Raw genomic sequence first — 21806 nt, 5'->3', positions numbered from 1 at the left:
AAAAAGAAAAACAAAAAAGCCATGGTGGTAAAGTTAGACATTTATACATCTTTCCATAAGGCATTCCTTCTATTGGAGTATTTATTTTTATTATTTTCAAATGGAGGAAGAGGGGATAACTAAGTTCCCCCAGATGATTCTGCTTACTTTCATAGTTTGATATTTACTGCTCACCTGGGTAAGAGGTGCCACTCATGTGTTTATCTCACTGTTGATTCTTTTGTGTATTCTTCCTGAGAAATCTTAGGCTATTTCACAAATACATCCTCTTGGAATAATGACAAAAGTTGTCATTGCAAAAATATATAGCAGTTTTTCGCAAAGGCTTTTGCAGTAGTTATAACAAATAAACTCTGTATTTTGAAATATATAAAGTGTAATTATAAAGTATACAGCAGCCTTAACGAACATATCAGAATTATATGCTATGAGTAATATTCGTCAACTGAATTTGCCTAAGGTCTGAATTTAATGATAAGGGTCCTAATAATGTTGCATTAAAAAATAATGCAAATATGTGTCTAGTAGGATATGGTATGTCCATAATCTTGGTGTGAATCAAAATGACTTTTGGCTCTTTCCCATTTGTATTTGATTTTTAGAAACAGTCAAAAGTCACTGAGAGTTTAGTGAGTATACTGTATGATGAAAAGGATAATACTCACCCCTACCTACTCTCAAATTGAAATATAATGTCTTATGTTGAGCTTATGAAAAGAATGCAAATAACTAGTTTGAGAAAAAATAATTATCTTGTGACCAGATGTCATAGTGTGTGAATAAATATACAATACATAAATGTATAAGGAAATCCAAATATAGGTATTCATTGAGGAGTTGTAACTATTTAATTAACCTTCATTTAGCTAGTAAAGGGACATGTCAGCAAGCTTTAGAAAGTTTAAGTCATTTATAATTATAAAGCTTTTAAGATGGACTTAATTGTGCTGTCTCACTAGCAGGAAATGGGACATTTTATTCGAGTCTCTAAAAAAATCATTATGAACTATTTAATACACATGTTGCCTTTACTCTCTAATTCCTCAAAGCTTCAGGTAGTATAGGCTTCTGCAGTTGTGTAAGAGACCAAATTATGCAGATTGCATTACTGAAGATTTATTCCTTCCAGATCTCAATTCAGTGTGGCTATTTAGCAATTATCAGATGTGAAATGTGCTTTCTAAGTGAAGACTTCCCTTCTTCCTACACTGGACTGTGATATCAATTAAAAGTAAAAACAAGGTTACATTTTGAGCACTTGTTATGAGCCAGACAACTTTCTGAGATGATTATATTATCATACCAAATTCGTAGATGAAGTATAGAGAAGTTAAATAACTTGCCCAGTGTCACACAGTAAGAGGCACTGTGAAGGTACAATTTGGGGGATGTGGTTCCAAATCCCACACTCTGATTTTAGAACTACAGAATACTGTCTCTCGATCCTTGTGTAAACATTTCCTTGCAGTTATACTTAAGCAATGGTGAACAGGTGTGTCTTTGAGCAGACTAAATAAATGTTAAATTGGTGTCATAACTCACCAAATCCTAGGTTTGGTGGCCACATGTTGAGTGTGTTGCTTTTTAGTAAACTTGGCAATTGTTTGGGCTTAAAGCCCAAAATTAGTAGAAAGCCTTCCTAAAGACTGCCTTATCTTGAAGAATACACTTGTTGAATACTTGTAGCTATGAAAAAATATTGCACCTTGCACTTTTTCAGTTGCAAAACTAAGATAAATTAATAAATGGTACCTTTGATTTATTTGCTGTCGGTTCAAAGACATACACAGTTTTTTAGATAAAGCAGTCTGTTGTAAACACGTTCCTGATTTTGTTCATTAGTTAATATATATATATACACATACACACATACACACAAATATATACAGTATTTTATAGATATATACACACTTACATATATACAGCATTTTATGTGTGTATATATATTTAAAGGACATACACACACATATACAGTCTTTCATATATATATATACACACACATATATACAGTCTTTTATGTATATATATATTTAATGGAGTCGTTCAGGTTTTCTGTATATAAGATCATGTCATCTGCAGACAGGGAGAATTTTGCTTTTTCATTTCAATTTGGATGCCTATTATTATTATTACCTAATTGCTCTGGCTAAGGACTTCAAGTACTATGTTGAATAGTGTCAGGAGTAGGCATCTTTGCCTTGTTTTTGATCTTAGAGGAAAAGCTTTCAGGTTTTCAGTGTTGAGTATGATGTTATCTAAGGGCTTTTATACATGGCCTTTATCATGTTGAGGTAACTTCTTTCTGTTCCTAGTTTGTTGAGTTTTTGTCATGAAAGGTGCTGAATTTTGTCAAACACTTCTTCTGCGTCTATTAAGACAATCATGTGATATCCTTTATTCTGTTAATGTGGTGTATCACATTCATTGATTTTTTTTATGTTGAACTCTCCTTGAATTCAGGGATAAATTGCACTTGATCATGGTTTATACTTTTTTTCTTAAGTGCTGTTGGATTTAGTTTGCTAGCGTTTTGTTGAGAATTTTTGCATCTGTATTCATCAGGATATGGCCTGCAGTTTTCTCGTGGTGTCTTAGTCTGGCTTTGGTGTCAAAGTAATGCTAGCCTCATAAAAATGTGTTTGGAAGTGTCCCTTCCTCTTATATTTTTTGGAGTTTGAGAAAGACTAGTGTTAATTCTTCTTTAAGTGCAGAAAACTTTGGTGGAATTCACCAGTGAAGCCATCCGATCCTGAGCTTTTCTTTCTTGGGAGGCTTTGATCACTGATTCAATCTCCGTATTAGTTATAGGTCTAGTCAGACTTTCTATTTTTTCCTAATTTAGTCTTGGAACACGTTCTTTCTTGGAACGTTCTCGGAGTTGACCATAGTTGTTTCTTTTTCCTTTTTTCTCATCTTGCATTTTTTAAATTATGAAAATAAAAACAGTAAAGGACAGAAGAGAAATATATTATGCCAAATAAAATTTCCCCTAAGGTAAGATTTTAATTAATTATTATAAGATTATTAACTAATTATTAAGATTATCAGCAGCTAAAATGGCTGCTCCATAAAGAACAGGCATAATTTCTGTTGCATGTGGGATTTTCAGAGCATTTTTAATGAATTCACAGTATCATCTAATCCCTGAAAGAATACTTCTTTACACTGAAGAGGTCTATGTTCTCTTGTTTTCCGTTTGGCTTCAGAAAATATCTAAAGTTTTTTTTTTTTTTTTTTTTTTTTTGGTTTCCTATCTGGCATCTCTTTGTTTGGCATGTCCTGTTGGCATTCCCTTATAGAGAACTTCCTGGAAAGCGGATCATTTTGTTGTGATCCAGAAATACTTTTGTCTGGCTACTAGGTCATGCTTTACACCAAGAACAAATGACGGAGCTAAGCACACTATATGAAAATGTCCAGTGTTTAAACTTGTGAGAGACTTTTTCGATTTGTTTGTGTTGTTCCTCTTTTAAAAAATAATCCAAAGCATGCAAGTTGTGAGTAGGATTATTTTACTTAAAAGTACAGTGATGTTGATTTTTGACCAAAACTTGGAATAGCTGGGAAAATATCAAGAAAAACAACTTTTATCAAAAGGCAAATTAGTTTTTGAAGCTGGTGTTAATTGGCAGCCAAGGTGTTTCATTAGGAAGCTGAATTTTTAACAGTTGTTACTTGGTTACTATGAAAACACCAGCCAGGAGAAAACACTGCCTTGTGGAGGGTATTTCTCTAGTCTCTCCCAGCCCCTCTGCCAATGTGTCAATAATGTGAGTCCTGTTTTAAAACACTTATGTGCTGCCTGGTAACTGTGCCTGTGTTGGCCGTTTATTCAACTTTATTTCTGGATTAGATGCATATTTCATAATCATTTGGGTTCAGGGATGATCACTTTCAAGCTGAAGGTATTGTATCTTTCTATTTTACAATTCTCTTACAATTCTCTGTGTTTGAATGAAACCCAAGACCTTATTGGGAGAACTGTTTTTCTTTGTAACCGACAGCATAAAGCAAACCACAGGAAATATATAAATTGTAACTACAGAGATGATTCTTTTGGATGAAGCAGTGAGAACTGTAATGTTTTGTCTCTATGTGTGGGTGTACCTACTGCTGATTTTTTAAAGATAAAACACCTGAGGACCATAGGTAGTAAGGTTCAACTGTTTATTCCCCTCCTTAGTAGTAAACAGCATGAAGAACATTTCTCTTTGTACATAACATATCCAAAGCCCCTGGAGTATGTATGCTTTGATATTTTCCCCATTCTGACATTTTACTAGCTGGCTAAAAAACAGATAGGTTTGCTATGTGAGTCATCAACCTATAGGCAACAAATTCTTGGATTGTCACATTTATGGTCATCCTTTTAATCTCTGTTGTGTTCAGCATCCAGTTTTATGGTAATGTACAGAAAAAATGATTTTCTCTGAGTCATGTGGTAAAACTCTTGGTTTAAATTTTTTGTCAACAGTTCCCCAGCCAAATAATTTAATTATGTGATCATAGTCTTGTTGAAGCTTGTGTTATTGATTCTAAGAAGAAAGCATGACTTTATTTGTTGTCTTTCAAAACAAAAACAGGTTTTCCTCTTGCTTTGCAAAGTCTCAGGGTTTTACAGAACAAAATAATGAATGCTTCTGCTGCAGCATGTCACAGGGGAGGCTGGGACAATACTGAACTCATGCACACTGCTGATCCTTGCTTGCTGGGCAACATGTACACCTGGATTTCTGACAGCTATGTGGGTTCACTAGAGACCTCTGTCATTCTTTTCATCCTCTTATATAGGCAATGGTCGAGACAGTTAACAACCTCCTTCAGCCACAAGCTTTGAATGCGTGGAGAGACCTGACTATAAGTGATCAGCTACGTGCGGCCACCATGTTGCTTCATACTGTGGAGGAAAGTGCTTTTGTGCTGGCTGATAACCTTTTGAAGACTGACATTGTCAGGGAGAACACAGACAATATTAGTAAGTGGCCTTTGTTATTCAGAAGGTCTAGACACTGTTGTATATCCGAAGAGGGAAAAGAAAAAAGTATCTCTGGTGTCCCAGATATGAGTGATACTTTATTTCAATGGAGAAAAGTCATTCTTTTTCTAAAATAAAGAGGGCATCACTTGTCATTGGCTTAAAAGGATAGAAAATCATGTGTGCTATCTTTCTTAGGACATTTCAATATTAGGTTCAATATTGAACATAGTAGCCTGAGGTCACTTACGGTGAGGTTTGTTTTTTTAAAGGACTTTTATGTATGTATTATACTATTTAAAATTTTATCCTCTTAATACAGGACTATTAGGAGTTATTTCAGTTATAATGAGAGTATCTTTGAATTCACATTATAAAGAAGTAAGTCATTTGAGTGAAAATGATAAAACGGTGTTTGATAATCGTGTTATTTGACTTATAAAGGATATCAATCTATTTTTATTATGGATTAGGAGTAGCTAACACTTTTATTTCAGAAGTTATGATAAAGCTGTTTCAAATTTATTGGGCTTAAAGATCAATATTGATAGGATAGTACAGCTCTAGATTATAAAAGGATTTTTATTTAATTTATAAAATAAAGATTATATTTTGAAACTTAAGGCCAATGACAATGTATTATAATTTGGGATTGAATTTTAAATTTTAGGCTTTATTATTGACATGTTTGTATTATTTACATAATTTTAATAACTTTTATTTGCATTACTTTTATAAAATACGAACAATATATTTTCTGAAAGATTTTCATAAAGCATGACAAATAGAATGAGAATTCCAGTGTTTTGATTTCAGAAATACTGCAATGATTTAGGAAATTATTGTAGCTTAGGTATGTTTCTCAATGAGCACGGGTATCTCTTTGATATTAACAGAATTGGAAGTTGCAAGACTGAGCACAGAAGGAAACTTAGAAGACCTAAAATTTCCAGAAAACATGGGCCATGGAAGCACTATCCAGCTGTCTGCAAATACTTTAAAGCAAAATGGCCGAAATGGTAGGTTAGAGTTTATTTTTTAAGCTTGAGGGAATTGAACTTGCATCAGTTCATTCCTTTTTGGTCCAGAATATTAGATCCACTATTGAGGAGCTTTTCCCCTCTTCCTTTTCCTACACTATTCTCTTTCTTCTCCTCTTCCTCCTCTTTCTCTACTGTACAGCACCATAAATATTACAGTGATATTTATTCTACAAAATTCCCAATCAGATTTGGAAATTGTTCCATTACTTTTCAGTTGCCAGAAACCTAAATATAAAGGAAATTATGGACAACAAAATTCAGAGGATCTGACATCTTTCCTCAAAAGGAGGAACTCTCAGTGTGCAGATTTCACTGTAAAATTTTTTATGGAAATTTTACTTTTAATTAATTTTTTTTTTTTTTGTGCTTATTCAGTTTCTTTTTGGGAGTTTTTATGCTTTTCTTTGCAAAGCATACAAACATTTAAATGTAAGGAGATGATTTTGGGAAATGGAACTATAAATATAACCAGCTTAGCTTACTACTAAATTGAATACACTGCAAATAATTAAAATTCAATAAATAATCTTATAAAATATGTCCCAAACTTCACTAATATTAAAAAATGTTTAAACTTACACACGTATGTGCATGTATATGTATGTGTGTGTATATATGTATGTGTGTATATATGTATGTATAGATGTGTGTGTATATATAATATGTATGTGTGTATATATATCTCTCCTCTAAAATAGACCCCTCTTTCCCATATTTGTACATATATGCATACACACACACCCACACACACACACACAGATATTTCTTTTTTGCCAAGAAAGGGAGATTGTTTAATCTGCCAGGTGATAGGAAGATGACCTCAGTTCCTAGTCACCAACTTAATGCTAATATTTCATATTGCAGGGTGATCAGTGTTGATAAATAATATCAAGAAAAACAACTTACATTTGTTGTCATCAGAATAAAATGGTCTGTAAATGTTAGAAATACTGTAAGACTAAACTTAGAAATCATTTTTATGTTACTCATTTGACTAAGAAAATTTTTGAGACAGCAGTAAAATTAAGTAGAGCAAAATTAGATTCCTGCATTAGCTTCCTAAATCGTTTCCCTGCTTCCACTCTTTTGCCCTCCAACAGTATATCCTGTTGACAAAGGGTTCTTCCTGAAACATACATCTGACCAGTTGACCTCCACTTACACTTAGAATGAAATCTCATGACTTAACTAGGCCTGCCAGGTGCTACCTGGTCCACTTCCTTCCTGCCTCATTTGCCACACCTCACATTTGTCTTCAGCATGTTCTGTGTGATCCAGACAGAGTAATCTTGATTCTGTTTCTTGAACACACCAAGCATGTTCCTGCATCAGGTTTGGGGTGTTTTTGTTTTTGTTTTTGTTTTTTTAAACCTTTCCTCTTAGAATACAATTTTCACTTTTTTTTTTTTTTTTCATGGCACCCTCTCTATCATTCACTTTTTAGAATAAATCTACCTCTATAAGGAGAGTCTTCCCTATCTCCTCTAAGGTAAACTCCTCTTTCCCAATCTTTCCCCATTAGCCATGATTATGCCAATGTTTCTTCATAGCATTTATTCACTTACCATTATAAGAAATAATATTATTATTATTTTTCAATCTGCCTGCTTACTGCCTGGGTCTCCCTCCAGGCAGTAAGTTCCATGGGAGCAGGGGCCTTGTCTAATTTTGTTCACTGATGTAACCCTAGTACTTCAGTGCCTGGTTCATCTATACATCTATATACTCACTACTTAAGTATACAATAAATGTGTGAAACTTCAGACACAAAGCTGTGTATCCGAAGACATGTAGAAATATATTAGTCAAATTAAGTTCTGTGTTCATTTATTTTCTAAATTAACGTATAATTGTTTTTTGTGTGTTTTGTTTTGTTTTAGTAGAGAAGAGTGTCTCTCTGTGTTTCCCAGGCTGGTCTTGAACTCCTGGCCTCAAGGGATCCTCCCACCTCAGCCTCCCATAGTGCTGGAATTGCAGGCATGAGTCATCACACCCAGCCTGTTTTTGTTTTTGTTTGTTAAAGTCACATTTAAGCATTCATTTTAGAGCAGAGAATATGAGAGAATTGCCAGTGACTAAGTGTGCTGGTAACACACGGTGGGATGGCAAAATGACGCCCTCCTGGAAGTGGAAATTGGCATGAATTATCAGCCAATTATAAACCAATTAAAATTGAAGTTTTTAATGTCAACAAGAAAAATGCATGAATGTTCTTAATTTTCACCTTTCAAAAATCAGCATTTTAATACCAAATCTAGAGGGAAAGAACAAAATTAAATTGTATGTTATAACAGATAAGTATTTAGTGAATTACTATGATTTGCTCAGTACTGTATTAACACTTGTAGATTAGATAAGAATGCTCTCTTCCATTATGTAGCTCTCATCATAATCTCTTTCCTGGATTACGGAAATGATAACGGATATCTCATAGAATCACTGAGACGGCTGGAGAATCAGGCCCAGAAGATACACTAGAGCAAGGAGGCTGACAGCAGCCTATGCTACATCACAAAATCACTGCTGTGAAATGTCACTGCTGCCCCAAGTGAACTCTGTAGCAGTAGCTGTGCCGCTGCTGCTGCTGCTGTTGCTGTACCACTTCCTGCTTATTTGTATCACTAGCTCCTCATCTGATATCTGAGGCTACTGCATCTGATTGGATGCATCTAGCAGAAGTGCCTAGAGCAACCTATTCACAATAAGCTAGGAAAGCAAGTGTATGTCCATTTTGTGTCTATAAATCCCGAAGAGTAGGGAATTTCCCAAACACGGGAGTTAGATGTTAAATAGCCCTCCTCCTCAAAAAAAGAAAAAAAGGAAAAAAAAAAAGTAACTTTTTTTTTTTTTTTTGCCTATCTCCTCACATGACTCAATTTTCTTTTTTTCCACTTGATTCTAAGATTCAGAGATAGGGACTGTGACTTCCTCTTCTTAGTAACCATAGTAGTTGGGGCCAGAAATAAGATATAGGGCTTGACTTTTTTAAATAAAGGAAATAATACAATTTTAAAAAGTGTGTTAAGAGACAATTCACTTCATAGAGGATTACATTTAAGAGACTGTCATAAAGGGAAAAAATAAGGTGGAAGGACTTGGTGACTTTGTGGAAACAGTGACCTTAAAATAACATGACAGCTGAGTTTTAAGACAGTAAAGACTGTGAATTCTTATGTGTTTTCCTTAACATTGCAATTGAGAAATAATTTACATACACTAAAATATACATTTAGCTTGAGGAAGCATTTAGCTTGGGAATTTGACAGTTGTACATTCTTTTATAATATCACAAAAAGAAAGAAAATAAATCTCTTCTGTACCCAGAAAATTTTCCCATGTCTTTTACCAGTCTTCTTATTCCCTCTCCTCACCTAATAAAACTTCCTTCTCATTACTATTTCTGTAGACAAAATTTGACAGTTTTTTTTTTTTTTTTTTTTTTTTTTTTGAGACGGAGTCTCACTCTGTCACCCAGGCTGGAGTGCAGTGGCACAATCTCAGATCACTGCAACCCCTGCCTCCCGGGTTCAAGTGATTCTCCTGCCTCAGCCTCCTGAGTAGCTGGGATTACAGGCGTGTGCCACCATGCCTGGCTAAATTTTGTATTTTTAGTAGAGACAGGGTTTCGCCATGTTGGTCAGGCTGGTCTTGAATTCCTGACCTTGTGATCCATCCGCCTCAGCCTCCCAAAGTGCTAGGATTACAGGCATGAGCCACAACACCCGGCCAAAATTTGCCAGTGTTTTAAGACCTCATATAACTGGTATCATACAGTATGTACCATTTTCTGTCTGAATTCATTAACCAGGCAAAATATTTTTAAGACTTTCTCATGATGTTCCATGTATCAATAGTTTGTTCTTTATTGATGAATAGTATATTCTATTATGTAATATGCCATAATTTATTTATCCTCCTATAAATAATAATTGACTTGTTTCCAGTTTGGGACTGTTAAGAATAAGGATATATATCCACATGTATTGTGGTGGATATATGTTTCCACTTATCTAGGAAAGGTAGATGTATGTTTAATTTTATAAGAAATTGTCAAACATTTTTTCCAAATGGTTGAACTATTTTATACTACCACCAGAAGTGTACGAGAGTTCCGTTTCTTCCACATCCTTATCAACATTAGTGTGGTCAGTCTTTACAATTTTAGAGATTCTTGTGGGTATGAAATGGTAACTCAATGTAGTCTTATTTTTTCATTCCCTAATTACTAATGATGCTGATCATTTTTCATGTGTCTATTGGCCTTTCCTTTATTTATTTTCTAAAGTGTGTATTTATGTCTTTTGCCATTTTAAAATGCCATTAATTTATTGTTAGTTGGTAAAAATGCTGTATATATTAATGAATCTTATTTTTAAATGTATTTCAGTCTGCTTGTTTCTTAATAATGTATTTTGATAGATTTTTGGTTTTGATAAAGTTTGGTTTATCATTTTATGATAAATGTTTTGGGGTCCTATTGAAGACATTTTTGCCTTCTTCAAAGTTCAAGGATATTTTTCTATATTTTGTTCTAGAAGCCTTATGATTCTGGTTTTCATGTTTAGGTGTATGATCTATCTTAAATTTAGTTTTGAGTATGGAGTGAGTTAGGGATTGAGGTTCATTTTTTAAAATAGTGGTATGTAGTTGTTTTAGCATAATTTGACTTTCCTCTCATAAATGACTTGGTACTTTGGTTGAAATGAATGCTGAATTTTTTGTGTGAATACATACTATATGAATTTAATTTTCTGTTTCATTAGTACTAACTAATTTAAGTAGAATGGACAAACTAATCAGAGTTTGCATTTATTTTAGGAGAGATCAGAGTGGCCTTTGTCCTGTATAACAACTTGGGTCCTTATTTGTCCACGGAGAATGCCAGTATGAAGTTGGGAACGGAAGCTTTGTCCACAAATCATTCTGTTATTGTCAATTCTCCTGTTATTACGGCAGCAATAAACAAAGAGTTCAGTAACAAGGTTTATTTGGCTGATCCTGTGGTGTTTACTGTTAAACATATCAAGGTAAGAAAATGGCATATTAACTTGGTTGTTCATATTATCTATATTTTTATAACACTGAACATTAAGTGTATTAATTTTCTTTCAATATTTTTTCTATTTGACATATAGCAGTTCATTATTTGTACAATATAGTGGTAATTTTTTTTCAGAAATAAGATTTGGAGGAGAATCATCCTTGTATTTGTAAATATTTATGGTGAAAGCATTCATAGATGGATTTATAAATGCTTCTCCATAACTAAAAAGACCTAGTCCAAGTGTAGAGATCTAAAATACGGCCTGAAAATCATAGATAATATTGCAAAATTCTATTGTATTTGGGATTCATGTGAAATGAATAGATTTTTAGCTGCTCTTGCCACAAAAACAAGAAAACAACGGGTAACTACGTGAGATGATGGATATGTTAATTTGCTTCACTTTGGTTACCTTTCTACTATCTACAAGTATTTCATAACATTGTGTTGTATACCTTAAATATTCACAATACTATTTATGTTTTTTAAAGAAGAATAGGAGTACATTAACAGAACTAGACATGGTTCTATATTTGATATTTCAAGCAATTATGTCCATGTGAAGATATATTTTTGCATATATACAAAGATTGAGGTTGTAAATTCAACAAAGATTTCTAAAGATCATCCATTCAGATGTTGGTTGTTAAGAGCAATTAACCTCTTTATTTTGCAATGTGTATTAATTAGTGTGATTTTGAAACATTGGTACTAGTATGTTGTTTTACTGTTAATTTAAAAAAATAGTGCACTCCTCTCTAGTCAGAGGGAACAAACAACAGCATATATTCAGTTTCCCTTAGAATTGATGAGGCCCATTCATGGAAACATTGGTAGACATCTCTAAAAAAAGGATAGAATATGAAGTTGTATTATATGTAAAGAAAATGCCAACTTAATTTACATGATCATAAAGTAGTTGTTGATTTTATGGACTTTTTTCCCCTTTAGCAGTCAGAGGAAAATTTCAACCCTAACTGTTCATTTTGGAGCTACTCCAAGCGTACAATGACAGGTTATTGGTCAACACAAGGCTGTCGGCTCCTGACAACAAATAAGACACATACTACATGCTCTTGTAACCACCTAACAAATTTTGCAGTACTGATGGCACATGTGGAAGTTAAGGTAAGATATATACCATACAATGAAAATGTTTTAGTACATAATATGATCACTAACTGTAAATAGTCCTAACTATATGGGCTATCATATTTCAATGTTTTTCTACTTTCGTAGTAATTCTATTAAGGAACTCTCGATGTTCAAACCATATCCTTGTGGATGATTCAAAGAACTTGTTATCTCTTTTCCTATTATCAATATAGTTCTTAAAATTGAAGTTTGCTTAATAAACTTCCCCTAGTCCCCCTGTTATTTTGTATAATAAATGTCAGACCATAACCTCACGAACGGGGTAAGATAGCACCCCAGGACCAAAGGCCAGTGGGGTTGGTTTAGAAAGCTGGGACTAGTGAGGTGGAAAAGTAAAGAGCTATGCATAGGTTAAATACAGTCAAACTGACTCTTGGGAAAGCAACCTTCAAGCACAATACCCAGAGAATGATAGTGCAAAGGACTTGGCATACCCTGACATAAGGAAAGGGGTTCTGCCCATGCAAGAAGACATTACTCTAAGGAAAATTCCAGATGATAGATAGTTTCCAAAGTCAGAAACATGGCTGCATCAATTTCCTCCCAGTGTGACTAGCTTTCATATGGATAGAGGATTGTCAGATGGAGTCTATGAGTTTGCAAGGGAAGGGAAGGTTGACAGGGTTTCAGGAGATCAACTCAAGCAGGATAACAGTAAAAGCTAGAAATGCAGTAACTATCAGATTTTAGGAGGCCTAGGCCAGGAAACAGAAAAAAACGCTAAGCAGGTCAGTGCATCAGTAGTAGGTAAGATTATTGCTAACACTGAGTAATATTAATACTTAACCTATAGAAATGTATGGGGTTGAAAACTTCAATTTTTATTTCAAGCAAGATACTTCATGGCCAGAGATGTTCGAGAATGCAAATATCTTGCTTCCCTCATCACAATAGTTAAGAACTGAGGCTGACTCAGATCCACATGTTGGATTCCACCAATTGTTATTAGTTGGAAGAAGGCTATTAATAGATTATATACATTATGTGACATTAAAAATTTAATTTTTGAACTTTGAAACAAGATGCTCAACAAAAATAATACTTTTAAAATAAATATTGTATGTCTTAAACTAAATGGATAATGACATTTAAAATCTTAAAATAGGTTGGGCATGGTGGCTTATGCCTGTAATCTCAGCACTTTGGGAGGCCAAAGCGGGAATATCACTCGAGGTTAGAAGTTCGAGACCAGGCTGACCGACATGGCAAAACCCCTCTCTACTAAAAATACAAAAATTAGCTAAGCATTGATGCATGCTTGTAATCCCCCCTACTCAGGAGCCTGAAGCAGAAGGATCGCTTGAACGGGGGAGGCAGAGGTTGCAGTGAGCTGAGATTGCACCAGTGCACTCCAGCCTAGGAGACAGAGTGAGACTCTGTCTCAAATTTAAAAAAAAAAAAAAAATTCTTGAAATATAGCTTCTTGTTTTTTTTTAAAATGTCTTTATAAATTAAATACAATTTCATATGTATTAGTCTTTAAGATTATTAATCCTGTATAATATATACAAAATTTTTGTCTTTAGAACTAGCATTGGTATTTTGCTTTGGTAGGGAAAAGCACTTATAGCTTCAACACTTTATGCAAAAGTTAAAGCTTAGTTTTCACAGCTTTTTATATTATAATACCTCTGCTGTAATTATATGGTACATATTTCATTGTGAAAAGAAAATGAGTACTTAAAACCCTGGAATGGCTTTCACAAAGATTGAACATTCTTTCATACAATTCATTAAAATTTTTCACTATTTAACTAATACTACTTAGCTTTCAACTTTAGTAACTGGTAAATAGTATTTTCAAAACAATTGTCTTTACAAGTTCAATAAAATGTGAAATAATGTGTATTTTTAACCATACTGTTCAGTTCAGCACATATATGTTAGTGTAATAATATAAGATATGAACACTGGCTTCAAAAGTTTACAGGTTTTCTCTTTAGATGAGACAGAAAAAAAACAGCTATATAGTTAATAAGGTAGTGATAAGAATGAAGTTTGAACAGTGTACTATGGGAAAATTGAATAAGTATAATAAAAGTCTGGAGAAGTTCTTAGAGATTTAAAAGCTGTATATTAAGAGATTAATGGATTAGCCAGAAAAGTTGTGAAGACCATTTTAATCAGAGAAAACAGCAGGAGCGAAAACACAAAGATGTTGTATACCATGCTGTGTAGAGCATGGTAAAAGAGTTTAGATTTTAATACACGATAAGTATAACAAGGCTAGTATTTAAGTCAAAATAAAATATCTAAATTTAAGATTTGATTGGGGAAGCAAGAATTGCAGTTCAGGTATACGTACAGACTGGATGGTCTTCCTTATGCCTGAAGAACAAAAAGAAAGTTGGAGATTTCATAAAAAGAAGAAGTGTTACATATTGTTTTCCCAGAAAGTTCATTGGCACTAGTCAAGTGTGGATAGCTGGCAAGCTCTGATTGGTGAGTGACAGGCAATGGGTCTTGGAGTCAAAGGAGGTTGTTTCAGTAGCTATTGGGTAAAACTAGTTTCAGGTTACAACAGGCAGTTTCAGCATGCAGGCTTACAGTGAATTCCATTCTTGGAGCCATGTTTTGTGCCCTGAATGCTTTCTTCCCTGTCTTTTGCCTCTGTTTTAGTCGGTATGACAAGAATAACCCCATTCATATGACCATCTTTCATTGTAGTTAGAAACTGGAGGCGGACTGAAGAATTTAGTAGGGCTGTGGCCATGAAGGGCATAATTTATTTATTTCCATCTCTGGTGCTTGAATCAGGACGATGTGGAAATTTAGATGGGCTTAACATCTGTAGTCTCGGAGTAGAAGTCTCAATATCCTACATGTCTAAATATTTACAAGTAATACATAAAGTTGGGAAAAATGAAATATAACCTGACTTAACAAAATATAGCTTTATAATCACCAAAGACACACAATCTGAACTTAGGATTCTCAGAATCCCCAGAGTTGTGCACCTGTACATGGCAGTGTCAGAAGAGCCGACTCCTGGCTCACAGTCAGTGGTTTAGCCAACCCCTTCAAAAGGAGGAGGCATGGGGATGGGGGGGGTCTCTTTCCAGAGTCTCACGGTATAACTGTGGTATGGATCTTTGCTGTGATTCCATGGGCAACTAAAAAATGATTGCCAGATCTCTAAACAATAATAGCACCAGTTTTGGAGAGGATGTGGAGAAATAGGAACACTTTTTACACTGTTGGTGGGACTATAAACTAGTTCAACCATTGTGGAAGACAGTGTGGTGATTCCTCAAGGATCTAGAAATAGAAATACCATTTGACCCAGCCATCCCGTTACTGGGTATATACCCAAAGGATTATAAATCATGCTGCTATAAAGACACATGCACACGTATGTTTATTGCGGCACTATTCACAATAGCAAAGACTTGGAATCAACCCAAATGTCCATCAGTGATAGATTGGATTAAGAAAATGTGGCACATATACACCATGGAATACTATGCAACCATAAAAAAGGATGAGTTCATCTCTTTTGTAGGGACATGGAGGAAGCTGGAAACCATCATTCTGAGCAAATTATCGCAAGGACAGAAAACCAAACACCACATGTTCTCACTCATCGGTGGGAATTGAACAATGAGAACACTTGGACACAGGGGAGGGAACCTCACACACCAGGGCCTGTCATGGGGTGAGGGGAGGGGGGAGGGATAGCATTAGGAGATATACCTAATGTAAATGATGAGTTAATGGGTGCAGCACACCAACATGGCACATGTATACATACGTAACAAACCTGCACGTTGTGCACATGTACCCTAGAACTTAAAGTATAATAATAATAGTAAATATATGTATATAAAATAGAAAACTAAATTAGACTGGTTAAGACTTTTTAAATAAAGCATAAAAATGACTGTTCCTATTTAAAAAAGCAATAATAGCACCAGTTTATGTTGCAATTTTAGACAGATTATTCCCAATTCTTTGTGGATGATAGATGTCAAACGATTAGACTGGCTGGGCACAGTGGCTCATGCATGTAATCCCAGTACTTCGGGAGTCTGAGGCTGCTAGATCAGTTGAGGTCAGGAGTTTGAGACCAGCCTGGCCAACATGGCAATCCATCTCTACTAAAAATACAAAAATTAGCTGGGCATAGTGGTGCATGCCTGTAGTCCCAGCTACTCAGGAGGCTGTGGTGGGAGGATCACTTGAGCTCAGGAAGCAGAGGTTGCAGTGAGCTGAGATCCACCACTGCAACTCCAGTTTGAGTGACCGAGCAAGACTGTGTCACAAACAAACAAACAAACAAAATGATTAGACTGGTTATAGTGTGACAGTTATTTTAATAAGTCCTGGTAAAGTAAGGGATGTCTAGGGCATAGGCAAGGGCTGTTGTAGTAGTCATGAAGAGGATTTATATTTCAGATATACTAGGATACAAAATATAAATGGCTTACTACCTTGTTTATAGAGGTCGATAGAAGGGCTATACACATGTACATTGTCTTCTCCCTGCTATCAGTAAAAATAGGGAAAGTATTAATGTCCTTAACATTTTACAAAGTAAAAATGATGGCAGAATTTCTAGCTACCTTATGTTATTGATCCAAATAATTTCATCCAAGTCAGGCATGGTGGCTTGCAGCCTGTAATCGCAGCACTTTGGGAGGCTGAGACGGGCGGATCACTTGAGCTCAGGAGTTCAAGACCAGCCCGGACAACACAGTGAAACCTCATCTCTATTTAAAAAACACCAAAATTAGCCAGGTGTGATGGCATGCCCTTGTAGTCCCAGCTACTTGGGAGGTTGAGGTGGGAGGATTGCTTGAGCCCAGGAGGTTGAGGCTGCAGTGAGCTGTCATTGTGCCATGGCACTACAGCCTGGGCAACAGACTGAGACCCTGTCTCAGAACAAAACAATTTCGTCCAAAATTTTATTTGATTCAAGTTTAGAGAGAGTTGGTGCAGGTATACCAGAGGGAGAGCAAATTCATGCTCAATTAGCAGCTTAAAAGTAAAATTATCTTAGCTGTGTCAGCACAGTTTAAATTTTGATGTTCGAAGGACTACAAACTCTATTTTGTCAGAGCATCACAAATTGATCCATCTTAGCAAGACTGGCTATATATTCACAAGTGATAGATTTAAATCTGGATTGTATTACTCTGGCTCTGAGAGCCTACATTTTAGGTTAGGTTATAAACTCAGACTCAGAAAAATGAATCAAATTTGAGGCAGCAACAAAAAATATCATTTTATGCTCAGTTCATTGCCTAACAACCTTTCCCCAATCCATTGTATAACAGTCATGACTGTGACCACTATTGTGTGTCAACAAGAGATAAAATAAATGGAAATCAATATTTTCCTTTAGCAGTCAATCACAAAGCATGTGTGTCCTGGAATTCTTATATCATAATCTCTTGTGATTATCTGCGTCAGCCCCATTTGGATCTCACAACAAGATTTTGAAATGTTAGCCGTCAATGAAAAACAGAAGACAAGGAGACTGATCATCTCTAGAGTTTCAAAAAGAAACACACTAGCCAAACTTACCTAAGACTAATGTTTCAAACAGAACATTAATTTATTCATACACAGTGAGAAGTACAGCAGCCAGTTGGAACAGATATTTATGTCTTCTAGTTTTCAGTTTCTAACTCTACAAGAAAACCTGTAAAGGAAACAAAATTATCATTGGAGAACTTTGTTTGAGGAATTTGGAAAGAGTGCAGGAAGAGTTAGCTCAAAAATCTTGATAGCTATTGGCATCAAGCTATGGTATCCTGATGCATCTTTCTCCACTCCAGAGCTCTCCCATTACACTGAATTGCTTTTATTTGTCCTATGTGTTATTTCTGCTGTTCGGTCAACACTTTCTTTATTCTTTTATTCACATTTTTGATCACCTAAGTTAAGATAAACATCATGAAGATACTGACATGTTGCCTAATACACAGTAGGCTCTGAATAAATGTAACTTCCTCCTTCCTAGTTGTCAGATGTATTACTGGATTCCAAGGACTCCAGTGCAAACTTCAGGCCCTCAGGAAACTCGTATTTTTAGAGAAGTGGTGATAGGGAAGAAGGGCACAGAAGAGAAACTGCAGCTAGAGTCATAGTTTTGATAAGAATTATAACCAAGGCCTACCCTGTGATTTAGAGACATAGGGGAAAATCATCTGTGTGAGCCAGGAGTCCTCAGAAAGGGCTTATCAAAGAAGTGTCCTGTTACGAAGATCAGATGTATTTCATGAGTTAATGTGTGGAGAATTTGAGTTGGCCTCATTCTTGCAACACCTTCTTCACTGTGCCATGGGTACACCACTCCCTAGTTTCTTTCCTTTCTCAGCAACTTGTCCTTTTTAGCATATTTTGCTGTTTTCTCCTCATCTGCATGACCTCTCATTGCCATTCTGGTCCTGAGCATAATCCTAAATACCTGCCTTTCTCCCTCGGAGATGTCATGCCGTCGTATGGCTCTATACCTCATCTCATGACTCTCACATATTTCTATCTCCATTTTTAAATTCCAGACTCAGATTTCACCAGTGGCTTGATGTAACTACTTACACTTATCTAAAAGTGTCACAATCCTAGAGCTATATACTTATGATATTCTCTCATGTAAGTCTTCTCCATTTTAGTAAAAGACTACTCTGTTCCTTCAAATGCTCTGGTCCTAAAGCAGGCATCACTTTTGATTTGTTTATTTTCCTTCATACTGCACAGTCAATCCCATCAACATCTCCTGCCAGATCCAGAATCTGACATCTTCTCAACATCATCTCTACCACCTAGGTTCAAACCTCTATCATCTCTCCTCTACTTGTTTGCTATAGCGCCTCAACTGCTGTTTCCTTCTTCGTTTCTCTTAATTTAATTTTCAATATGGTTGCCAGAGGGATACTTTTAAAATGTGAGTTAGATCATGTCACTCCTCAAATGTATTCCCAAAACCCTTTAAAATGCAAATCAGGCACTTCATACCTTTGATTCAATCTCTAATGACTCCTTATCTGAGTAAGAGAAAAATCTCAAATCTTGGCCCCCATTAGCATCTCTTGACATCCTCTCCTACCACTGTTCACCTTGCTCACCTGCTGTAGCCACTGATTACAGTGGAAAGCCACTCCTTGCCTTTCCACAAACACATCAGATGTGTCCTAGTTAGACCTAAGTGTCTTTCTCTTCTCAACACTCCCCACCCCACCCCCGCAAAGATAGCACTTGCCAAGATTCCTCATCTCCTTCAAGTTTTTGCTCAAATATTACCTTCTCAATGAGGCTTTCCTTGTTCACCCTATTTAACATTTTAGATTACCCCATCTCCACAAAATATAGAAGGAGTAAGGCAAACCAGGTCCTTGGCCTCAGAAAATTTATAGTTTATCAAGGGAAGGTTGTGTCAAGGCTGATTGTTGACTAGGGTGCTCAGAGAGATTTTAGCTAGGTTCCCCTCAGGCAGACAAGAAAAGTAAATGGCATAATTCCAGCTGAACGTTGCTTAGAAAATTAAATACGAGCACTGAAACTTTTCTACCTTTTCACAAACATTATTTTTTTTTTTTCTACAGAGTAGGGGATAGTGGGTTAGGGTAAGTGTTTTTTATTGTTTTTGTTTTCTTTCTAAATTTTAAATTTTTCTTATTTTGATTATTTGTTCAAAACTTTTACGTTAGCACCAGAGGTCTGAATAAGACAATACTGAGTAACTATTTTTCAGTGATCTAGTCCTTAGCTTTCAAACTAGACATTAGTGAAAACATTGTAAATATACTTTAGAGTTGCTGATTACTTGTACCTCAGGTATGTTCTTCAAACTTTAGAACAAAATAACTTAAATAGATTAAACTACATAATAATGAATGCTTACTAAATTAATTAAGATACATATAGTTTCATTCATTGTAGCTATCCCATATCAAAGAGAAAATATACTTTGAAATGATTTTTCTTTAAGTACATGACAGTTAAATACAAAAACTAATTTAAACTAATTAGTGATGAATTTCTGCTGGGGGGGAAGTCATTTCAATAAAGAAACACCTCTCAATTATTATTATTATTTATTTTACTTTAAGTTCCAAGATACATGTGCAGAATGTGCAGATTTGTTACATAGATATATTTGTGCCATGGTAGTTTGCTGTACCTATTGACCTGTCATCTAAGTTCCCTCCCCTGGCCCCCCATCCCGCAACAGGGTCTGGTGTGTGTTGTTCCCCTCCCCGTGTCCACGTGTTCTCATTATTCAACTCCTACTTATGAGTGAGAACATGCAGTGTTGGGTTTTCTGTTTCTGTGTTAGTTTGCTGAGGATGATGTACTCCAGCTTCATCCATATCCCTGCAAAGGACATGACCTCATTCGTTTTTATGACTGCATGGTATTTCATGGTGTATATGTACCACATATTCTTTATCCAGTCTATCATTGGTGGGCAATTGGTTTGGTTCCATGACTTTGCTATTATAAATAGTGCTTCAGTAAACATGCATGTGCATGTATAGTAGAATGATTTATATTCCTTTGCTTATATACCCAGTAATGGGATTGCTGGGTCAAATAGTATTTCTGGCTCTAGATCCTTGAGGAATTGCCATACTGTCTTCCACAATGGTTGAACTAATTTACATTCCCACCAATAGTGTAAAAGTGTTCCTGTTGCTCCACAGCCTTGCCAGCATCTCTGTTGTTTCTTGACTTTTTAATAATTGCCATTCTGACTGGCATGAGATGGTATCTCATTGTGGTTTTAATTTGTATTTCTCTAATGATCAGTGATGTTGAACTTTCTTTCCTATGTTTGTTGGCTGCGTAAATGTCTTCTTGGGAGAAACATCTCTTCATGTTCTTTACCCACTTTTGGATGGGGTTGTTTGTTTTTTATTCTTGTAAATTTGTTTAAGTTCCATATAAATTCTGCACATTAGACTCTTGTCAGTTGGGTAGATTGCAAATTTTTTTCTCCTAATCTGTAGGTCACCTGTTCATGCTGATGATTGTTTCTTTTGCTGTGCAGAAGCTCTTTGGTTTAATTAAATCCCATTTGTCAACTGTGGCTTTTGTTGCAATTGCTTTTGGTGTTTTCATCATGAAGTCTTTGCCCATGCTTGTGTCCCAAAATGGTATTGCCTAGGTTTTTTTCTGGGGTTTTTATGGTTTTGGGTTTTATGTTTAAGTCTTTAATCCATCTTGAGTTAATTTTTGTATAAGGTGTAAGGAAGGGATCCAGTCTCAGTTTTCTGCATATGCCTAATCAATTTTCCCAGCACCATTTATTGAATAGGAGATCCTTTCCCCACTGCTTGTTTTTGTCAGGTTTGTCAAAGGTCAGAAGGTTGTAGATGTGTGGTGGTATTTCTGAGGTCTCTGTTTTGTTCCATTGGTCTATATGTCTGTTTTGGTACCAGTACCATGCTTTTTTGGTTACTATAGTCTTTTAGTATAGTTTGAAGTCAGGTAGCATGATGCCTCCAGCTTCGTTCTTTTTGCTTAGGATTGTCTTGACTATACGGGGTCTTCTTTGGTTCCATATGAAAGTAGTTATTTTCTAATTCTGTGAAGAAAGTCAATGGTAGTTTGATGGGAATATCATTGAATCTATAGATTACTT

General features: G+C 35.4%; 1 protein-coding gene across 1 annotated transcript in view; it reads left to right on the top strand.

Moving 5' to 3' along the window:
• The window catches only part of ADGRL3 (adhesion G protein-coupled receptor L3), a 186288-nt gene that overhangs the window by 43331 nt on the left and 121151 nt on the right, over nt 1-21806 (top strand). Inside the window, exons 4-7 of the mRNA XM_011973978.1 lie at nt 4792-4975; nt 5872-5994; nt 10837-11045; nt 12014-12190. Coding sequence (XP_011829368.1) covers nt 4792-4975; nt 5872-5994; nt 10837-11045; nt 12014-12190 — 693 coding nt within the window. The remainder of the gene's footprint in view (nt 1-4791; nt 4976-5871; nt 5995-10836; nt 11046-12013; nt 12191-21806) is intronic.

This window comes from Mandrillus leucophaeus, unplaced genomic scaffold (assembly GCF_000951045.1).
Source record: "Mandrillus leucophaeus isolate KB7577 unplaced genomic scaffold, Mleu.le_1.0 Scaffold1404, whole genome shotgun sequence".
Classification (NCBI taxonomy): Eukaryota; Metazoa; Chordata; class Mammalia; order Primates; family Cercopithecidae; genus Mandrillus; species Mandrillus leucophaeus.
This window is presented reverse-complemented; position numbering and strand designations above follow the sequence as displayed.